The 22,220-nt window shown below is 44.9% G+C and overlaps 1 protein-coding gene and 2 long non-coding RNA genes across 3 annotated transcripts in view; 1 reads left to right on the top strand and 2 right to left on the bottom strand.

Annotated features, from left to right (window-relative positions):
* LOC116762262 overlaps window positions 1-3,499 on the bottom strand; it is a 30,099-nt gene extending 26,600 nt beyond the window's left edge. Inside the window, exons 1-2 of the long non-coding RNA XR_004352230.1 lie at window positions 3,307-3,499; window positions 2,530-2,694 (exon numbers count right to left, since the gene is read on the bottom strand). This is a non-coding gene — a long non-coding RNA (uncharacterized LOC116762262). The remainder of the gene's footprint in view (window positions 1-2,529; window positions 2,695-3,306) is intronic.
* Window positions 1,432-10,285, top strand: LOC116762261. Its single transcript, XR_004352229.1, has 3 exons — window positions 1,432-2,026; window positions 2,555-2,659; window positions 9,009-10,285. It is a non-coding gene; the product is annotated as an uncharacterized LOC116762261 (long non-coding RNA).
* Window positions 8,691-22,220, bottom strand: part of LTF (lactotransferrin) — a 28,421-nt gene continuing 14,891 nt past the window's right edge. Inside the window, exons 11-17 of the mRNA XM_032649034.1 lie at window positions 20,885-20,932; window positions 19,797-19,952; window positions 17,937-18,078; window positions 13,794-13,861; window positions 11,598-11,782; window positions 10,292-10,481; window positions 8,691-8,888 (exon numbers count right to left, since the gene is read on the bottom strand). Of these exons, the coding sequence (XP_032504925.1) occupies window positions 8,848-8,888; window positions 10,292-10,481; window positions 11,598-11,782; window positions 13,794-13,861; window positions 17,937-18,078; window positions 19,797-19,952; window positions 20,885-20,932 (830 nt within the window). The 3' untranslated portion in view covers window positions 8,691-8,847. The remainder of the gene's footprint in view (window positions 8,889-10,291; window positions 10,482-11,597; window positions 11,783-13,793; window positions 13,862-17,936; window positions 18,079-19,796; window positions 19,953-20,884; window positions 20,933-22,220) is intronic.

Genomic DNA, 22,220 nt, shown 5'->3' with positions numbered 1-22,220 from the left:
TCCCCTGTCAGAAGAAGAAGACAGTTGTCCTAAAGATAAAAATGATTCATGCTTGCACTATTTACAATAAAAGCAGCCCAAGTGCCTATCAGGTGCAAGTCGGATGAATGCATACACACACACAATGGAATAATACTCAGCCATAAAGAAGAATGAAATGCTGACATTTGCAGAAACGTGGATGGACTACAGAATATTATGCTACATGAAATAAGTCAGACAGAGAAAGACATACTGTATGATATCACTTATATGTGGAATGTAGAAAATAACACAAATGAATGCACATGCAAAATAGAAAAAGACTCACGGATATAGAAAATAAACTTGTGTGCGTTTCCCTGGTGGCACAGTGGTTAAGAATCCGCCTACCAATGCAGGGGACACGGGTTCATTCCCGTGTCCCGTGTGGGGTCTGGGAAGATCCCACGTGCTGCAGAGCAACAAAGCCCGTGTGCTGCAACTACTGAGCCTGCGCTCTAGAGCCCGCGAGCCGCAACTACTGAAGCCTGCGTGCCTAGAACCCATGCTCCGCGACAAGAGAAGCCACCGCAATGAGAAGCCCGCGCACCGCAACGAAAGAGTAGCCCCCGCTCGCCAGAACTAGAGAAAGCCCACGCACAGCAACAAAGACCCAGTGCAGCCAAAAACAGATAAAATAAATTTATAAAAAAAAATACTGAATCACTATGCTATACACTTGAAACTAATAATATGAATCAACGATACTTCAATTTAAAAAATAACACGTTTTCCACTTTTCTACAAACTATTGCATTAGAAAACTAACAACCAGTAAAAAGCCAAAGAGAAGGTAGCTAGCATATTTAAGAAAATTTGACAGTGTTTCTGTTTTTGCCTGTAAACTATTTTCTAATGCAAAAAAAATTTTCCTATCAGGTCAAGACAATTCTGATTTGGGACATTTGAGAGAAAGACTGATATCTCATGAGAAATCTCTGATTCATCTCAATTTATGTGTTTGTGGGTACAAATGGAACAAATTTTAAAATGGTAAATGTGACTGATTTAGAGAATGAGAAAGCAATAAAACCTGAAATTGAAAAAAAAAATACAGGATGCCCAGTTAATTTTGAATTTCAGTTAAGCAACAAATAATCTTGTTCTTTTTGGTTTTTACAAATGTGCTGTGGCCACATCAGCCCAAGTTGTCCTCCCTCCTAAGAGCTGCTCACCATTCCCTGGTCTTAGGCTCCCACACCAAGCCTGAATTTCAATAGGACTTTATCCTTTACCAACTGCCTTCACAGACGTATTTGCACCACATAACAGTCCTTCAAAGAAAACTGACTATCATCAGCCTCATTTTACAAGTGTGGAAACTGAGGCTTAAATCTCACAGCTCTCAGGGGTCAGAATCTGGGCTTGACATTTTCTGATATCAAATCCCACACTCTTGCCTCTCCTCCACCCAGTACTTCCTGACTTGTCTACAGCACTTGGTTTATAGAGTGAGTTCCTGTATACTATTGCTCCGGATTTTTCACAACAGTCCAAAGGACTGGGGGAAGGCACATCCAAGGATTGCTGCTCCCCTCAGCCACCCATTTACAGACCCTGTGAAAAGCAAAGTTCGCCCAAGAACCATCTCTGGCACATCTAACAGAAGAAAATCTTTGATTCAAACTCCGAATCCTTTGATTTTTCCCTGTGGTGTGGCCTTTAGCTATGAGCGGGGCCATGAGTCACCTCCCTGGAGTCCCCTGCCACGCCTGCTCTGGGAGAAGGTAGGAAAGGGTGTCTCTCTCTTCCTGTGGGACCCAACACAGGCCATCTAGCCTCCCTGTGCCTCAGACAACTGGGAACAAGACACCCCCCCACACACAAAGGGCTGCTGGCCAGGATGAGGGCTTAGTGAGCAGCACAGTGACTGGCCCACAGGACGCTGCCTACATCCCACTTTTCCTCACACCCTCCACAGATGCTGCCTGCACCCTAATGGTGCTTGAATTTCAGTTCTGATGGACCTCCTCGTCCCCACGTCAGCCTCCTGCTGCTGCTCCAGGTAAATGACTATGTTGACAAAAGGATCTAGGGACATGTGGCTCAGCCCCAGCTTCTTTGAAGGAGTGGTGGGGAGGTTCGGACCATCTCGCTTATATCACCTATGACAAAATGTGTTTTCCTCTGCCCTCAACCACGTGGTCAGCTCAACAATTTTTTTTTAACATCTCTATTGGAGTATAACTGCTTTACAATGGTGTGTTAGTTTCTGCTTTATAACAAAGTGAATCATCTATACATGTACATATATCAGCTCAACAGTCCTGCTATGAGTCTGTGGACAGCCATCCCACCAGAGCCCCTGCTCACACGCTCTTTCAGGCGTCCACCTTTGCAGAACACCTGCCACACACTTCCTGGGGGTGCACCCAGCTTGCTCACCATGGCTCAGGACCGTCCCCAGCTGCCCCGTGCAAACAGATGCTCCCTCCTCGGCAAAGCACACAACCCATGTCCCCAAGCTGATGCCACTTCCAGCGGATGGCTATCTGCATGCATACTCACTGTCTCCACTCTTTTGTCTCTGAAGGACTCCAAGGCAGAGTCTGTGGGATTCATCTCCAAATGGACTAGAGGAGCTGCGACGTGGTGATGGATGAGGAGGTGGCCAAGAGAGAGACTCCAGCCAACACAGGTGCTGTTATTCCCCCAGAGAGGTGACACTCATGCCTGTGAGGGAAGGCAGGAGGAGTTGACTGCCAATGGGTAGTGGGAGCACTTCCTTAAGAAAGAGGCTTAAAGCCATTCCAGAGAAAATCGGAAAAATATGACTATAAACAAAATGTCAGATGACATACTTATCATTTTCAAGGGTGACAATAAAATTGCGATTATGTGGGAGAATGTCCCTATTCTTAAAGAATGCATGCTCAAGAATGTAGGAGTGAAATGTCACAGTTACAGCTCACATTCAAATAATTCAATCACACACATACACACACCAGGTGCATATAAAAGAAGCAAGAGGGAAAACACATCAAAACGTTAACACCTGTCAACTCTACATGGAGGGTATATGAATGTCCACTGAACCCTCTCTGACCCCCACTGCACAAATGGAAATATTCATAAGACCAAGTTGAAGGGCAAAACTGACTCTGATTTTGTCTGCATAAAAACAAAGAAGAAAGATTGACCCCAAGTACAAATTTTAAAAGTCTCCTCCCTTCTGGTCCCTCATGACTGGGGTCAGACTCAATCTGTAGGAGAGTCGTAGAGAGAACAAGCCCCAACCCCTCATTTTACTTACACAGCTGAGCCCAGAGAAGGTAAAGGACTTACCCGAGGTCATACAGCCACACAGCAGCAAAGCTGCGACTTTGCTCTAGACGTCCTGCAGCACATGCCACTTCTTTCCCACTCAGGACTGACCTGTAATTATTTCTGGAGACAATGGCGGGCCAAATGATTCCGAATACGCTAAGGCTAACAGCTGAGAAAAAAGTATGCAGACTCAGTCCGTTTCCCAACAACTTAAGTACACACGACGTTCCTCCTGACACGATGTGATAGGGAAGCTCCCAGCACCACAAGATACTGGCTTTTCCCTCAAAACTAAACGCGCACCGCTAGGGAAGCTGCCTGCAGGCGTACCTTCCACGCTTCGTGCAACGCCACGCTCCGCGGAAGCACCGCGCAGGCGCAGACAGGAGCTTGGACTCCTCCGCGGCACCGATAGTCCCGGCACCGGGGGCGGAGCGTCGGGCCACCGCGGCGACTGTATCGCTGCGCCAGAGCAGCTCCAGGCCTCGCAACACCTGGTACGTTGGAAGGAAGAGTCGTCGCCGTTGTACTTCTAGAGCACTTCCAGGAACTGGTCCTGCACATCCGAGAGAGGCAGAGCTCACCTTGCAAGAATGGATGAAAGGAGCCAGGGATGTTCCTACGCCAGGACAAAGAGCAGCAGCCAAAGGATGGGCGCATGCGCAAAGAGTAGCGTTGACTTTTTTTAATAGTTGGAAAAAATCAAAAGAATATTTCATGACATGTGAAAATTATATGAAATCCGAACTTCAGTGTCGAATTTCAGAAACTTTATTTTCAATAAAATAAAGTTTTTTTGGAACACGACCACACTCATTTATATATGTATTGCCAGTGGTTGCTTTTGCACTGCAATGGCCGAGTCCAGTGGTTTTGACAGAGGTGGTCTGTGGCACTCTCATGGCTTCCCACTGCTGCTTGGTGCATTGTAAATTACAGCCAGTTATAATTCAATAGCATTTCAAGTACCAGACTGTGATGTTGTGATGGGGTGATAGGAGTGTCCTTTGTTATTCATAATAAACCCTCTACCTGAGTTTCAGTCAGACCTGAGTGTATGCTGATGAGGTGACGCTTGGTGATTCCCTAGATAGCTTCAGGATGGGAGCTGGTTCCCAGAACCAACCTTGTGATGAGAGGATTGGAACTTTCAGCTCTGCTTCCTGACTTCCAGAGATGGGAGAGTGGCTGGATAATCACCAATGGTCAATGACTTAGTCAATTGTGTCTATGTTACGAAACTTCCATACAAACCCTAAACTACAGGATTCAGAGAGCTTCTTGGTTAGTGAACACATTCATGTACTGGAAGAGTTGCACACCCCGACTCCACGGGGATAGAAGCTCCTACGCTCTAGACCCTTCCAGACCCTTAGCCTATGTACCTTTTCATCCGGCTATTCTTTTTCTATCTTTTATACAATCCTTTAATATAAATAGGTAACAATAAGTAAAGTGTTTCCCTGGGTTCTTTGAGCCATTATAGCAAATTATCAAACCTGAGGAGGGGGTCGTGGGATTCCCCAGTTTACAGCCAAGTTGGACAAAAGTACAGGTAACCTGGGAACCCACTACTTGTGATTGGTGTCTGAAAAAAGAGGGCAGTCTTGTGGGCCTGAGGGCTTAACCTTGTAGGTCTGTGTTAACTCCAAGTGGTTAGTGTCAGAATTGAACTGACTTGCAGGAAACCCAGTTGGTGTCCACAGAGAATTAGAGAATTGTTTGGTGTAGAAAACCCACACATATTTGGTGTCATAAGTGTTGTGAGTAGATAGACATAGAGAACAGACTTGTGGTTGCCAAGGCAGAGGGGAATGAGAGAGGGATGAATTGGGAGTTTGGGATTAGCAGATACAAACTATTATCTATGGAATGGATAAACAACAAGGTCCTACTGTATAGCACAGGGAACTATATTCAGTATCCTGTGATAAACCATAATGGAAAAGAATATGAAAAAGAATATCTAAATAACTGAATCACTTTGCTGTACAGCAGAAATTAACACAACATTGTAAATCAATGCTACTTCAATATAAAAAATATAAGTGTTGTAAGTAGAGAGAACAGTTTATCTTTATACACATAGAGCCAAACCACCTTTTTTTAAATTTTTATTACCAGTGCATATTCATCGTGTTAAAACAAGCAAAGAAGAGAAAAGTGAATTTTGAATGTCACACTAATAAGACACTATGGATTGTGGATTATTTTGTTATCAAATTAGATGCCAAAGCACTGTATTTATTATGCAATGAAACTATAGCTGTGCTAAAAGAATACAACATGTGTTGACATTTCCAGACTAAGCATTCATTGCACTATTCCAAACTCATCGGGGAAAAATGGTCAGGAAAATTACAAATTTTAAAGTGAAATATCTCATCCCAACAGAATTTCTTCAAGGGACTTCCCTGGAGGTCTGGTGGTTAGGACTTGGCACTTTCACTGCCATGGGCCTGGGTTCAATCTTTGGTGGGGGAACTGAGTTCCCACAAGTTGTGTGGCGCGGCCAAAAAAAAAAAAAAAAAAGTCTTCAAAACAAAAAAAGAAATGAGGCTGCAAGCAAAGTAACTTTCTAAATAGCTCATTTGTTAGCCAAGCAAGAAAAGCCATTTACCTATGTTGAGTTAATGAAATCATGTTTGATTGCAGCTGTAAACAAATGTGCCCAGAGAAAATTAACTTAAGACTTTAGCGTTTCACTGACAACTCTTGCTTAAAGAGCTGAAAACATTGGGAACAAGAAATAGGACAAATGATTTGAGTGGCTTTCCTTGGCTTTTGATGAGTAAACAGATGTTACAGATGCTGTTAACTATTGTCTATTTGAGGAATCAGTGGTGAGTTTGAAGTAAGTAAAGAATTAGCCTCCAGGAATAGTCCACATGGGATAACTACAGGCAAGAATATTTTCCAGAAAATTGAGGAAACACTAATTCAGTACAATCTGAAGTGGAATCTGCTGAAATGTATTACAATTGATGGTTGTTAAAATCTGTGTTGGGCAGAAAAAAAGTTTAGAGTGGGGACCGTGCAGAATACAAGCTTTCCTTGAAGACTGTAAGGAACTTGAGGTCTGAGGAAGTAAAAGCAGGGACACCAAACACAGCCCCACACTCAATTCAGTGTCAGGGTGAAAGAATGCGGGACCAAAGACCCCCCTCATTGATGCTACGGCCGCCTGACTTGCTTTGGGCGATGAAATGATGGAAATGATATGGCCTCTCCTAGAAGGAAGCTTTAAGAGTTTTTTTGTGTTGCCTCCATCTCTCTTTCATTTCCCGCTCTGTCTACAGGCCAGTGTGCCCCAGGCAGGGGCTGCTGGTTCAGCCTGGGTCTCAGAATAAAGAAATGAACAACAGAGCCACTGATGACCTATGACAGGTATGAACGTGAGACAGAAACAAACCTTTGTTGTGTAAGACATTGACATAACTTAGCATGAGTTAATGGATACAGCGATGTTAGATTTTGAAATTTTTATTTCAGCCAGAAAAGGGGATTTCATGGGCCTTTAATTTCACCTAAGTATCTTATTTATACAAGAAGGTTTATACGGTTCAAATATGATGTTTTATCTTGCTGGTATTATGACTAATATGGCTACACCATCAAATGTTGCTCCCTCAGTAAACTTCTAGTTTACTAGTGAGGCTGGACTACATATCTGGGCCATAATTCAAAGTAGCAAAAAAGGGAGTTTTCATTCTAGGATTATGGGACCGTAATTAATGTCCTTCCTGACAGATTTCAGAGGCTTCTGCAGGCAGCAGCAGAACGGCCTATCTCATTTATTTTTTAACATCTTTATTGGAGTATAACTGCTTTACAGTGTTGTGTTAGTTTCTGCTGTATAACAAAGTGAATCCGCTATACGGATACATATATCCCCATATCCCCTCCCTCTTGCATCCTCTAGGTGGTCACAGAGCACTGAGGTGATCTCCCTGTGCTATGCCTGCCTATCTCATTGATACTGGTCAATGCTGGCCATTCTTGTCTGCTCTCTGCCTTTGAAAGGGAAGATTCACCCTGGTTGACGCAGGTTTGCCTGTTGAGTCCAATGAGCCATTGGAAATACTAAAAACAGGAAAATGATCCTTTCTCAGGGAAGAGTTACTAATCTAAGGTAGGACCCCAATGGGCCCTGTTTACTGGTGGGGAGAGTCTGTGCATTAGCAGCTAAAACCCAACCATTTGGTTATCTCTTAATTCCCTTCCGTGGCATCAAGATAGTGGGTCAGATTTGAAACTCTGGAGAAGAAAACTGGGGGGAACACACTTAAAGGACAAAGCATGGACCTTCAAAAAGGCAGAAAAAGGAAGGAGCAGCAGCATGGAAGCTGAGGAAACAGAACTTCAAGGAGCACATGTCCACAGGATCAGACATAGTAAGGGGCTCAGGGGAAAGAGATGTGAACCCTATTAAGCTTGGCCATTTGGGAAGCTGGGGCTGTCCTATTCCAGAACCGCTTCAAGGGAGTGAACAGGTTAGAATCAAACTACAGTGGGGTGAAGAGAGAATGACCCAAACACCCACCTGACTTGCTGAAGTGAAGGCAGCCCTCTCTGACCACGCTTTAAAGAGCCTGGCTGAGAAAAGTGGGAATAAACTGGTGACCAGAGGTTAGCCGGAGGTTGAGGGCCAACAAGGCCAAGGGATAGATGTACAGTTGTCCCCTGTACCTCGGTATTTGCAGGGATTGGTTCCAGGACACCCTGTGGATGCCAAAATTCAAGGATGCTCAAGTCCCTTATATAAAATGGTGTAGTATTTGCATATAACCTATGCATGTCCTCCCATATATTTTAAATCATCTCTGGACTACTTATAATACCTAATACAATGTAAATTGCAAATTCAGGTTTTGCTGTCTGGAACTTTCTGTAATTTGTTTTCAAATATCTTCAATCCTCAGTTGGTTGAATTCAAGGATGTGTAACCCATGGACATGGAGGGCCCACTGTGTTCCACATTTTCCTATGTCTATATTTGTAAATTTACTATACCTGATGCTATTTACTTCAAATAGCAAATACTCATAAATCTTCTTGATACCCGGCTTCTTCCACTAATCCCTTGATTCCTACTCTCTATTCCTTCCCCCGCCTTAGAAACACACACACACACATGCACATACACACTCAAACACACACACACACACACACACACACACACACACAACTATATGAGGGACCAACAGGTGCCCTTGAGGAAAAGAGTTGCTTGGCCTGAACTTAGACTCCAGACCATCAGGCACTAAGCCCGAAACTGCAGGAAAGAGTGGGGGTGGGAAGTGGGAATACAGGGAAGGAAAGGTTCCACTGGGCAGGTGTTTGGTCAGACACATGATTTCAGTATGAAATTCTAGAAAAGATGAATGGCACTTTATAGGGAATGAAAATCAACAGCATTTCTAATTTTATTTCTTGTTAAGATGGTAGCAGGGATCTGTGAAAACTGATGGGCTTGGCAAAATCCGCCCTCAGGAAGGGAGAAGAAGGATCAGGGCTGGAAGCAGGGAGGGGCCCCCGGGGAGGCGGGGCAGCTTCTCTTCAGGTTTGACCTCTCAGGAAGGCGCAGGCTTCCAGAAACGCTGTGGGACACAGCAAAGCAGGAGATTCAGAAACTGATTCCTTTTTTTTTTTTTTTGAATCAATACATCAATCAAAGAGGACACTAAAACAGACTTTCCTCTGCCCTCCCACCACTGTAGGTCAAGGCTTGCCATCCCCACATTTCCCCACTGTCCGTCCTGCGAAGAGCTACAGGACCCAAGGGAGCACACAAAAGCTCTGGTCCTTATCAAGCTGCGAGATTCCCTGCTCTGGCCTGAGTGACACAGCTGCCACCCACTTGTCTCCAGGTGAATCAGCCGTCACACTCTCAAGTTCACAAGGTATTGATGGTCCTCGAATCTGTTCTGGAATGTGAGCAATTGATCATCTTTATGCAAATCTGCTTGCAGTAATATCCACCTACTCATTCACTCATTCATCCATGAATCCCTCCTGAGCACTGGCTTTGTGTGAGCCTCTGTGTTAAGTGCTGAGGATTCAACACAGACAGATAAGCCCTGCCCTCAAGGGGTGTACCATCTGTGCAATCCTGAGCGGGCTGCTCACAAGAGTAGACCTGCAGCGCAATTTCTAAGCGTAGCCCTAGATCCACCTGCATCACAATTCCCTGAGATGTCCGTGGAAATAGCAGGGTTTCCTTGGCACCCTTGACATTTGGGGCTGGGGAATTCTTTGTTGCGAAGGCTGTTCTGTGTGTGCTCTGTTCAGTAGCATCCCTGCTTCTACCCACAGATGCCAGCAGCACCCCCTATATCAGGAGAATTAAAAATACCTCCTGGCATTGCCAAATGCCTCAGGGGCAAAATCATCCCCGGTTAAGAACCACTGATAAAGAGATTCTCAGCCCTTCCCCAACCCCTGGACCGCCATACAACACCCACCGATGCCTCCAACTCCCCTGGTGAGGGACCAGGAATAGGAACCCAGATGACATCAGTGCACAGAGGAGGCAAAACTTGCCGAAACTCGAGAATCACTGCCTGGAGGCTCACAACACTCTGCTATGTCTTCTAAATGTTTTTAAAGGGTTAAATTATTGTCAATACATTTTCCTGGCTAAAATGTTTTTTGAGAATTTGTATTCTCTATGGTTAGTACTTACAGTAAGTGCCTAGAAACCAGAATTTGTCATTTGTCAACATATATGTATATATATATGTATACCTTTGTGTGTATGTATATACATACATACATATATTTACAATCGCTATCAGCCTTCTAAAAATTTAGCATATTACTACGGCTTTATTTTATTCTCTAGCTCTTTCACCTCATCAGTGAGAGTGTAATTTCCCAAAGTATAGAGACATTGTATTGCCTTAACGTTTTTATACCCGCTTCATCCCTAGAATGTTTGGCCCTCCAACCTTGACCTTCACCTGCGGTGGTTTCCCAGTGACGCTACCTATGTTCCACTTACGGGAGGCTGAGCATTTTTTCAGGTTAGCAATGGCCGTGACATACTCTGGTCCCAAATATTTTTCATATGTTGTTTTGCCTCCAAGTTTGGCCAGACACTCAGTGTTGTCATTGAACAGAAGGTTTTTGGTCTCAGACTGGAATAAGCAAAACTTGCTCGGGCAGTGTTTTCCATTTCTCCCAAACTCAGCCTGTGTCAAAAGGGCAGACAGTAAGAGAGCAGCGGAGGAAAACAGGAGAGGTTATGGATTCGGGGAGGCCAAGGGCATTTCTTCTGCACAGGATCAGCCACAAGAAAACCATGGGGCAAAAGGAGCTAAGTTCTGGAATCACTCTACTGTCCTGGCTAAGTCTTCCCCTGCCCCATGGCCCCCTGCTCCACAACCCAGCTCAGTGCCCAGGCCCCTCACCACTTCTGATCTCACCTCCCACCATCTTGCCTTTCTTTTTAATCTGTGGCCTCTTCCCTTAGAACTTCTTATGTGTGACTAGGTGACAGCTGAGGATTTTGAGATCCACCCCCAAAGTAATCACCTCTAGCATTCTAAGAGGCCAACTCTCCCAGAGAGGCAGACTGCATTGGAAATCCTCTCTGCCACGGACCCAGTCATTGCCTTGGGCAGGTCACTTAGCCTCCCTTGGGCCTGGTTCCTCCTCCATGCCCAGGCCTCCCACGGAGGTGAGCTGCAAGAACCAAGCACCTGCATGGAAGCAGACCTCTTACGAGCACCCGTGAGTGTGCACAGCGGGGGCTCCATAAATGCTAGTTATTGTGCCAATTTTTACATTCCAGGGCCACTTTCTTTAACGCACATCTAGAAACATGCCATTTTAATACAGAGCTAGATGTCCTAATAGAGAATCCCAGACTTCAAGGAAATTATAGGATTTCCTTCAAACCTATATCACGTAGATAGCCTTAAATCTATACAAGTTCTGGGTTTGTTGTTTTTAGAGATCACAAATGCAGGGGCCCTGTCTAGAACATCCCCAGTCGGCCCGGGCTCTGGAAACATCAGCAGAGTAAATCACTCTCTACCTGGCTATGGGAGGAAGGCTCAGTCGCCTCCCTCATTTGCCTGAAGAACAACAGGAGGCTCAAGGAGATAAAGCATCTCCCAGCCAGACCGTGAGCGCACGTCCAGGGCCATGAGACTCAGGGCAGCCCCCCAGCATGGAGCGAATACTCTCATCACCAGCTTCAAGCAGAGGGATGGGACAGAAAGGCCGGGGATGGGTGGATTCCCTGAGCTCTGTGATTGCCCCACCTAACAGGAGCCCCTGCAGGAGGCCCTGGTGACCCATACCTGTTGGAGGAGAAGCACCTCTTCCACGTGTGCTGCCTTATCGCTCCGAGATACCACGGCATGATTTGGGGCCACAGCCAGGTAGCAGCTCTCAGCCTCTGTCACAGGCTTCCTGGTGCCATCGAGACACAGCAACTCAAAGTCATCCCGATTCAATCTCCTAGCCGAGTCCGCAGTGTTCTCTCCTGGAGATATAAAGAAGGCAGCATCAGCCACGGCTGCCACTCTTGAGTCAAAGCATCCTTTCCGGGTGGCTGTGACCATCCACCGGCCTCTTGAAATGCACACACTGGGGTTGCAGTGATGTGAAGGAGAGCAAATAAAGCTCCACAAGATACACACACTTCAAACATATCAAGCATTAGTGCTATATCCTCACGATGGAGTATTACTCAGCAATAAAAAGGAGTCAAGTTCTGACACACGCTACGACGTGGATGAACCTTGAAAACATTACGCTAAGTCAAAGAAGCCAGTCACAAAAGATCACATATCGTAGGATTCCATTTATGTGAAATGTCCTGAATACGCAAATCTATGGAGACAGAAAGTGAATTGATGGTTGCCAGCTCTGGGGGAGTGGGGAAGGGACTGATAATAGGTGTGGGGTTTCTTTAAGGGGTTTTGTGAAAGTTCTAGAATTGGATTCTCTTGGCAGCTGCACAACTTTGAATGTGCTGGAGATCACTGAATCCCATTGAATCTACACTCTGAATGGGTGGATTTTGAAGTATGTAAATTGTATCTCCATAAAGCTGTTACATTTTTTTAAAAGAAAACCCTCCATGTATGCCAGATTTTCCAGTGAGTTCCAGAAAAAGAAGTGTTGGCTTGTGTTCAAGAAGAAATTGTTGGGACTTCCCTGGTGGTCCAGTGGGTAAGACTACCAGCTCCCAAGGCAGGGGGCCCGGGTTCGATCCCTGGTCGGGGAGCTAGATCCTGCATGCTGCAACGAAGATCCCGTGTGCCGCAACTAAGGACTGGCTCAGCCAAATAAATAAATTAAATAAATAAGTATTTTTTAAATAAAAAGAAGAAATTGTTTCCTTTCATATTCCAATGCTCTTAGTGTAACCAGAGGAAGGATAGGAATGTCTATGGGTTTATCAAATATGCTTTCAGTCAATTATGATAAAATACAGTTGTGAAATCCCAGAGAAGCTTAAAACTAAATTTGACACCCATCTGATCCCTGGAGATCACTTAGATTCACGGTTCCTGAATTCGAAATGAATTCGAAATGTAACCGTACACAGTTATGCCTGTGTGTGTGCAAATGGAGCTTTCGTGGTCAGGTGGCTGCTTCTCTCCTTTCGCCCTGTCCCCTCAAGAAAAGACTTCCTGCATTCTCTCAGCTTTGTCCATTCAATACTGAGATCACCCCAGATTTACATGTCTGGCCTCCACTGCTCTCCCCAGGGACTTGGAGGAGTGGCTCTGGCTGTGGCTGTCACTGAAGGGAAGAGGCAGAAAGTGGAAGCAGCCCCTTTGAGGGGGGAAGTGGCAAGTCCTCTGCGGCGGGGTGGAGGGCTAAGTGCAGTGGGTAGGGAGAGAGGTGCAGTTTGGAAAGCAGCACACTGCTGGGAGTCTTAAACTTGGTAATTAGTATTTTCACCAGAGGTCAGAAGAGAGAGTGACTTATTCCTCTATTGGCTGGGGGATTTTACCTTCTATCATCTGCATCTGCCTATGATTTTGTCCTCATTAACTCCCCAAGGAGTTTCCACACTGAGGGCTCACATGGGCTGAATGAAGGCTCCTACTTCCTTGTTTAAAAGGGGAAATTTAACCTGCATATGTCCAAATATTTTTTTCATGTATCATCCACGTGCAGTTTCTGATAGGCTGAGACAGGAAGATGGTGTGCTTCTGTGGCTGACTAGGCAAAGCCAGGGAGATAGTTGCCCCTGAGTATGGCTGGTGTGTGTGTGTGTGTGTGTGTGTGTGTGTGTGTGTGTGTGTCTGTGTGTGTGTGAGAAAGAGAGAGAGAGAGAGAGAGAGAGAGGAAATTTGGTTTCAAAATCAATGTGACACCTATAGATGTTACTATGTTGCATACTGAGGTAAAGTATTTTAGAACTAATTTGATCCAAGTCTGGGAAAGGTTATATTTCCCTATTGCAAATTTGAATAGTAATCTGTGTTGTGATGGCAAAGATTCTTCTTTGAAGGGGAAAGGGAAACATCTTTACCTACCGTTAGTATTCTCCAAGACAGTGACCTCTTTCACAAATGCAACATCCCCAGCGTCCTCAGCCAGGCATCTAAAATGTTTCAGAGAATAAAAACATTGCCAGGGCTTCCCTGGTGGCGCAGTGATTGAGAATCTGCCTGCCAATGCAGGGGACACGGGTTCGAGCCCTGGTCTGGGAAGATCCCACTTGCCGCGGAGCAACTAAGCCTGTGAGCCACAACTACTGAGCCTGCACGCCTAAAGCCCGTGCTCTGCAGCAAGAGAAGCCACTGCAATGAGAAGCCCGCGCACCGCAACAAAGACCCAGCACAGCCAAAAAAAAACATTGCCAGAGAAGAAAAACTATTAGAGTTTTCATAAATATTCATAATACACATTCCAAAAACTGAAACATGGAACTAAACATAGAAAACATAGAGACAAATATTTCCAGGAACTTAGAGTTTAAAATGGTAGGTTGAAGATATATGGGTACCTTCCCTCCTTCTAAAATTCCAATAAAATGACATGAGTGAGATTTTTTTTTTTAAGCCATAAATCTATGAGCCAGAGGAAGGCAAGAGGGAAAGAGAGAAGATAATAATGACAACGTTTGGAGGTAGAGAACAAATGCGTGAGCAGTAATTGACCCAAAAGAGCAAAGAAAGCTGTGACATAAGTTGGAAGTGGGGGGCGCCCAGGAGAAAGCTGATGTGCATGGCAGAACTCCAGAAAGACTCAACAGTTAGAAGTACTAGGCACCGCTGAAAGTAGCTGAGAACAGCAGCACTAGATAGAGCCTATATACATGAAGTGTAAATATATATATGCCCAATCCGATGAATTAAAAGAAGACCCACTAAAGAAATATCATTGTGAAGTTTCAGAACACTGGAGGGAGATTTAAAAATAATTTTTAGAACTATTTTATTTTTTTTAAATCAAAAACTTTTCACAAAAATAGGGGCTTCCCTGGTGGCGCAGTGGTTGAGAGTCTGCCTGCCGATGCAGGGGACACGGGTTCGTGCCCCGGTCCGGGAAGATCCCACATGCCGCGGAGCGGCTGGGCCCGTGAACCGTGGCCGCTGAGCCTGCTCATCCGGAACCTGTGCTCCACAACGGGAGAGGCCACAACAGTGAGAGGCCCGCGTACCGCAAAAAAAAAAAAAAAAAACTTTTCACAAAAATAGTTTTCAAAGCATTTTACATTGGATGAAACGCAACACTCATTTTTTCCTAGAGTATTTTTCATTCATAGTTAAATCTCTGTAATTTTAGAGAGAAATATAAAACATATGTGTCTGATTTATTTACTCTTCACAAAATATTCTTTGTGTAGACTTGTTTGTCTAAGACACTTCATGAGCCTTCTAAAGCTTCTCTCTCAGAATTAGGAAGCCAAAAATAAATTGTTGAAAACTCAAAAAAAAAATTATTTTCAAGAAGAAAAAATGTCATATACAAAGAATCAGGGGTCGAAAAATGGTACCAGATTTCTCAACAGAAACTCTAGCTTTAGAAGACAATGGATTAATGCTTTTAAATTTCTGTATTTGCTCGATTTTCTGTCTATGTTACATCCTGCATAATTTTTTCACATATTTTCCACATCGCTACTTCTCTTTTTAGCTATGTTTAATCTGTTAAACTGGTCAATTATACAGCAAACTTCAATTGCTGTAATTTTTTTCCTTTCTAAAAGTTCTATGTATTCCTTTTTAAAACTACTAACCTGTTTATTCTGTTTTTTGCTTCTGGCAACTTTTCCCCTGTGTGTTTGTTTCACATTGTTATAATTACTTTTTACTGTGTCCTGCTCATTGTTACTGATAGAGTATTCCTGAGCAGTATTTGAGGCTTAAACTGAAGATGCTGTCTTCCAGACAGATTCCTAAAGAGACCGCTAGTCTGGGACCACTTTTTAAAAAATTATGAGTTGAGAATTTCTGGACCATCCTAGGGGACACAAGTTGGAGCTGCAAATCCATGCAAGAGCTGGCCCATGGTTTCAATTTTTCAGGGATGGTATGTATTTTCTTCCCTGTTTTCCTCAGCATCCAGGCAACCTGAAGCCTCCTAGGAGTGGGGTGGAAGTTACTTCTGGTTCACTCCTACCTTAAAGGTGTATGTAACCTCTGAGTTCAAGTTTGTCAGAATAGCTACTGTCAGGACAAAGTGTCTCCACCTAGGTCTCTGAATTCCTATTCCCCTTAGATTTTAGTCTAATAATCCCTTGTTACTTTGTCAGTTATTCAATGCTCTTAAGAACACGTGTGTGTGTGTGTGTGTGTGTGTGTGTGTGTGTGTGTGTGTGTACTTAACCCAACGTTTTTGCTTGTTTGTAGTGGGACAGTTGGTCAAAACAGTTAATGCTCCCATTTCCCAGATATGGAAATCCTGTCAAAATTCCTAGGGAAATTGTTTTCCAGCCTGTACTTAGTTATCCAGCCAAACTATAAATCACTTCAAGAGTAGACTAAAGATGTTTTTAGACACGTAAATACTCAAAAAACAGAACTCCTATTCACCCTTTCTCAAGAACATGTGTTCTGTTGCAACAAAACCAAGAAAACTAAAGATGTGGGAAACAGATCATTTAAGAGGAAGTAAGACAATGAAAAATCCCAGAATGATGCTTAAGGGGAATCCCCAGACCACAGATATGTAGGGGGCCTCGAGAGGACCAATCCAGACTGGGGAGGAGGGTGGAGATCTTCAGGTGCAACATTCGCAGGTAAATGATGAATCTGGTTCAGCATCCAGTCTGTTTGTGCATGGATTGCTAGATTTATGCTACTAGTAGAAGGTATGGGGATGAATGAGTGATTTTTTAAAAGAAGTACAGAAAATTAAGCAAAGTTTAAAAAGACACCTATCAACTCCAGAGTAAACAAAAACTCTGTTCAATAAGGGAAATATAATTTTATTATGTCACATATTTAATATGAGACTAATATTTACATATTCATAATAAAGTAAGCACTAAATATGTCATACTCTTGTTGGATACTAAAAGGAGGTGAAGTTTGTGGTTACGGGTGGAAGAAACACAGGAGCAGTATGAGAGGCTAGATCTTCTTTCATAATGGAAAGTCAGCAGAAAATAGCTGACATTTAAAAATCAAGAACCAGCAATATATAAGGATGTTAGTTAGAAACACAGAGATAAATATGGCTCTGGTTCCAGCTTTCGATTTGAGCAAAAGACAAAGCATTTCCTTCTAGTATAAATAGGAATACTAAAGTGTAGGTGTTTCCAGTGAAATAATACCTTACCATAGGTTTGAAAAAGAAAACCACATGGTTTTTTATCAGACATGTTGTCTATTCAATATTTCTGAGTAGAATCACATCACAACACTTCCATATGCAAAACTTTAGCCGCTTAAAGATATTTTTGTACATTCACGAAATTTTTTTTTATAAGTCACTCAGAGTATAACAAAAGCTACTTTTATATCATGCCATCACTGGAGAGAAGGCTACTGAATTTACATTAAAAAATTCAAAGACCAGTTCGGGCAGTCATTCTCAGGTACATGACGCCACCTGGTGGTGAAATATATTCTTGGAGAATACAGAAAAAACGGATGGGGGAGAACTCTGCCCTTCAAACCCCTAATTGTACCACTGAGAAGTAACATCTGGATTATAAAATGAAGACTGTGGAAAGATACTGTGATTTACTAAGTGTTTATAATTGGTGAATTCTGGAAACTTATTTTTTGGTTTATTTTTCACTAGTGGAGAATAACACTGCGCTATTTTGCCATTTCTAAGGCCAAAATCAAAGACAAAAGTAAAAGGTGAAACATAACAATGACCTAGGCTGGGGTAGAGGGTAGTGCCTGTGAGAAAGAGAATTCTTCCCCGTAAACTGAACTGCAGAAAGGACTGATACCACAACCTCTCCCCATTTGATGCTGAGGATGAGGACATCGAGGCCCACTGAGGTTGACCTTGGCTCCAAGCCACAAGGGGGAGACCAGCAGAGCTGAGGTCAGACAGCCCCGGGGCCAGTCCCCACTCTTGGGGTGGTGGGTGCGATGGGAGGAGCCCTCCCCAGCCCACCCATCAGCTGATCCCCAGGCTGCCCCTTGGCTCTGCTGTGAAGGGCCACATTGGGCCCCTTAGAAATGCAGTGCCAAGATGCCCACAGCACTCACCTGAAAGCCCCGGTGTAGCCATAGTACCTCTCCTTACTGTTGGGCACACACTTGTTCATGTTCCAGTCATCGCCAACACACAGGGCACAGAGGCTGGATTTCGGGTCAGCCCCAGGGGCACAGCTTTGATTAAAGAATTCATCTGCAGAGAAGAAGCACGGGGAGTCAGCTCTTCCTACCTGAGTCAAGATAAGCGGTCTTTACCTAACAGGTGATGTGGCTTGGTTTCCATTCATCATATTGCCCAAGGCAGATAGAACACAGTCATTATAACACACAGTAACATGTTACCACCAACCCGGGCCCCAGCAAGGTTCAGAAAAACTTGAGACTGTAGGTACTTGAGACAGGAAACCTGATTGGGGCTGGGGAAGAGAATGTGTAATTGTACAAAGGGTCCCATCATCACAGCCTCGAGCTGGGGACTCAACTTGATGAACCTGATGGCCATCTCAGCAGAAGCTGCAAAACATCCACTCCAGGATCTGATTTGCCCTTTTCCTCAGTAATAGGAACCCTGCTTTTTACCTGGGCACCTGGTCCCTTAGAACAGAGACAAGCCTTACTCTGTGGCTAGTAAGCCACATGGCTAAGCATCACCAGTGAAATATGAGCAGGAGCGTTGGGTGCCAGTGTCCTGACATCCTTAAAAGACAGTTGGCACACGTGTTTTGCCCCTTCTCCTTCCCTTCCTTCATTCTGCACATGGAATGCAGAAGCGGGGATTGGACCCCAGATGTGACATGGGCCGTGAGCGACCTTGAGCACGGAAGCCACATATGTTTCAGGATAGCCAGATGTTTGAAACCTGGGCCCTTGACACCATGTAGTTGTCCTGCCAGCTCTGGACAATCCACCGCTGGACTCCACTCACGTGGGAGAGAAATAAACTTCTATTCACTTCTACTGGGGGTTTTCTGTCCTTGCAGCTGAACCTAATACGAACCAACCCACCATGTGATTTAACCCACAGTAAGGAGTTAACATGGATTAATACAGATTGAAAAGAGAGGAAATAAAGGTGACAAGGAAGCCCTGCCCCGACAAGCAAGTAGCACCCATCATCCAACTCGTGCAGCCCCTGCCACTGGAAGAGCCATGCCACGTGCCAAGCTCGGGCTAGGGCTGGGAGTGTCCCACTGTGGTCCTGGCAGCTTGCCCACAACCTGGAGGCTGCCGTGGGGTCACAGAGGGCGACACCAGTGTGCACTGCTAGTGAGGAACAGAGCCACACAAGAGCCCGCCAAGCCAGGATCACAGACCCATTCAAAATGCAGCAGGGCCCCACTTGAGCAGACGCCTGCCCGGCCATGAAAAGAGTGTGGCACACAGCCCCACGTCACCAGGCCCATGGCAGGTAGGGCGTGGCTCACGTGTGGGGTGTGAGCACGGCGTGCAGCCAGGAGGCGAGGCTGAGCCAAAAGCCTGGAGGTCTTACTCAGTTTCCTCTACAGCGTGGAGTGAGACGTCAGTTCTGTTTAGTAACAGAAGTCACCTTTCATGAGGAAGGCAGATGGCTTTTCCCAAATTGAGAAGCCAGTGCCTGGGAGGAATTTAGATCCGGAGCTCCAGGAAGCAAAAAGTGACTTTTGTACTTCTCAGGACCTGCATCCATTCTTAGGGTGCAGAGAAACAGACCGATCCTCCAGTTTTGCGCCTTCGTGTGGGGTGGAGGGGGTGTGGGAAGTGCTGTGTGGAGAAGCTGCAGAAGGAAGCCGCAGGGGGATCTTGCTTACACGGGAAAAGGTCTGTAAGCCACGGTCAGCCTGCAAGTCCCCACACCTCCCCTCCCTGAGTTCTACAAGGGAGCCCAGCCTGCCCCTCAGGATGGCCGACCCACGACTCCCTCGGGACTCCTACCAAATTTGCAGGAGCCTGTCTGGTCGGCGATCAGGCCCATGGGGATGTTCCAGCCTGCGGTCCTGTCCACGGCAGTGTGGCAGGACTTCTTGCCTCTCAGAGAATTCCATGTGAACTCAGCATTTGCCTTCTTGACAACTGCCACGGCAAGATACCCTTGGACAAGAGAAGAGCAGGTCTTAGCCTCCCAGGGCCCGGTCCATGGACTCTACTGCAGCTGTGTGCAACCCAAGCCAACGAAGGTCAAGAAGCATCACCAGGCAATGATTCCCCCGGATGACTGGCCACTGTCCGAGAGACCAACAAAGTTTAAGCTGCTGCTCTCTGTTAAGATGAGATTGATCTGGGTTATGAAATGAAATAGTATGCTGATCCTTGAAGTCCTTGACCAGCCAGATACTGCCCCTGAGTTATAAACCGGCAGTTCATTCTATTTTAGACGTGGGCTACTAAAGCCACGAACACTGACCAAGAAGCATGACCCCAAGAGTGCATAGATCGCCAGCTGCAACATGCAATGCACCAACTGCATCAGGCCAGAGCAATGATGGCCGCCGGAATAAGTGCTGTGTGGATGCAGGGGGTGTGTCCCCAAGGACCCCCCTGTGCTGAGAGAGGGTCAATGGGGTGCAGCCCTCCTCCTGAGAGCACGCACCGGGCAGACTCCGTTGCCGGCAAGTGCAGAGCTCTGCCAAAGTTGAGGAAGCACCAGCTCTGGCAGGCAGGTGGGCTGGTGCACAGGGCAAGGGATTTAGCACAAGGGACCTGGTTCCAGGCCAGGATCTGCCACAGTATTATCAATGGCTGTGAGTGACATCCGGGACACTTTCCACGTCCATATGAAATGGGGGTGTAACACCCCACCTTCACCGTGGTCAGGACAAAATGAGGAACTCATATTTCTCTGCCATGTATGAAGGTCCATAAAAATGTAATTATAGTTACTCATCTGTGAATGATTTGCATCTGCAAAAGAACTTACAGCTTCTATGGCTGCATCTCTGTGAGGTTTTTTTAAGTTCCCACCACCTCCTCCTCCAGATACAAAAACCTACCCTTGACTCTGAAAGTGATCGATTCCAACTCACCTTTCGTTGGTCTGTGCACACAATCTGAGCTGTTGCTTTTGGAGGATTCTGAAAGAATAAAAACAAGCAAAACGTCATTAAACACATGTTTTATGGTGGTCATATATTTTTCAAAGGTACACACATATCAAAGAACATATACTGGCATGGTTTTGTGTATATGTGTTTTTAATATAAATAAATGGCATTGTATTATAGACTTCACTAAGTTTCCTCCTTTTTTTTTTTTTATTTTCAACCCAATACTGTGTTTTTAAGCTCTTTTTTTTTTTTTTTTTTTTTTTTTTGGCCGTGACCAGGGATCGAACCTGGGCCCCGACAGTAAAAGCACCCAGTCCTAACCCCACTGGACCGCCAGGGAGTGCCCTAATTGAAGTATAGATGATTTACAGTGTTGTGCCAGTCTCTGCTGTACAGCAAAGTGACTCAGTTATACACAGACACATTTTTTAAAATATTCTTTTCCATTATCATTTATCCCAGGAGACTGGATATAGTTTCCTGTGCTATACAGTAGGGCCTTGTTGTTTATCCATCCTATATATAATAGTTTACATCTACCAACCCCAAACTCCCAGTCCCTCCCTCTCCCTCTCCCTCTCCCTCTCCCCCTTGGCAACCACATGTTTGATCTCTATGTCTGTGAGTCTGTTTTGTAGATAGGTTTATTTGTGCCATATTTTAGATTCCACATATAAGTGATATCATATGGTATTTGTCCCAATACTGTGTTTTTAAGTTCAAACTGCCTTACTGTCTGTAACTTATTGAGCTGAGTTAGGGCTCCTAAGTTCACTGCTTCCAATATTGTCACTGACATCTTCATACACGTCTGGGGATGTACCCAGGGGTGGAACTGCTGAAACTAACGTCTGGACAGTTCAATCACCACATAAACCAATCAAGTATCTTTTTTATTTAAGCCACTTGGCAATGGGATTGTGTCATTTGCAACCAAAGCACTCCTACCTAATCCTCTCCCATTGGAGGTGAGGGGCACCTTGTCTCACCTGCCTGACCTCCTCTAGTTCCCTCTGGAGAGGCTAAGGATAAAGTAGCATTTCTTATGTCCCTTCAGCATGGGGAGATCCATGCTTTCAGACTCAGTAACTGGCTTCTCCTTGGGAAAAAGTCGCATCACTCCTGTTTCATGTGATGGATAATGTGAATCTGTAGGTGTTGTTTTATTGGAAAAGTATATTTAATTGGTTTATAGCATTATTTAAGTTTCACGCATATAGCATTATATTTTGACTTCTATATACCTACCAAAAGTTTAGTTTCTATCCATCACCTACAGCTGACGCCCTTTACCCCTTTCCCTCTCCCCCCACTC

This window comes from Phocoena sinus, chromosome 11 (genome assembly GCF_008692025.1).
Source record: "Phocoena sinus isolate mPhoSin1 chromosome 11, mPhoSin1.pri, whole genome shotgun sequence".
Classification (NCBI taxonomy): Eukaryota; Metazoa; Chordata; class Mammalia; order Artiodactyla; family Phocoenidae; genus Phocoena; species Phocoena sinus.
Note: the sequence above shows the minus strand (reverse complement) of the source record. Positions and strands in the feature narration are given on the sequence as shown.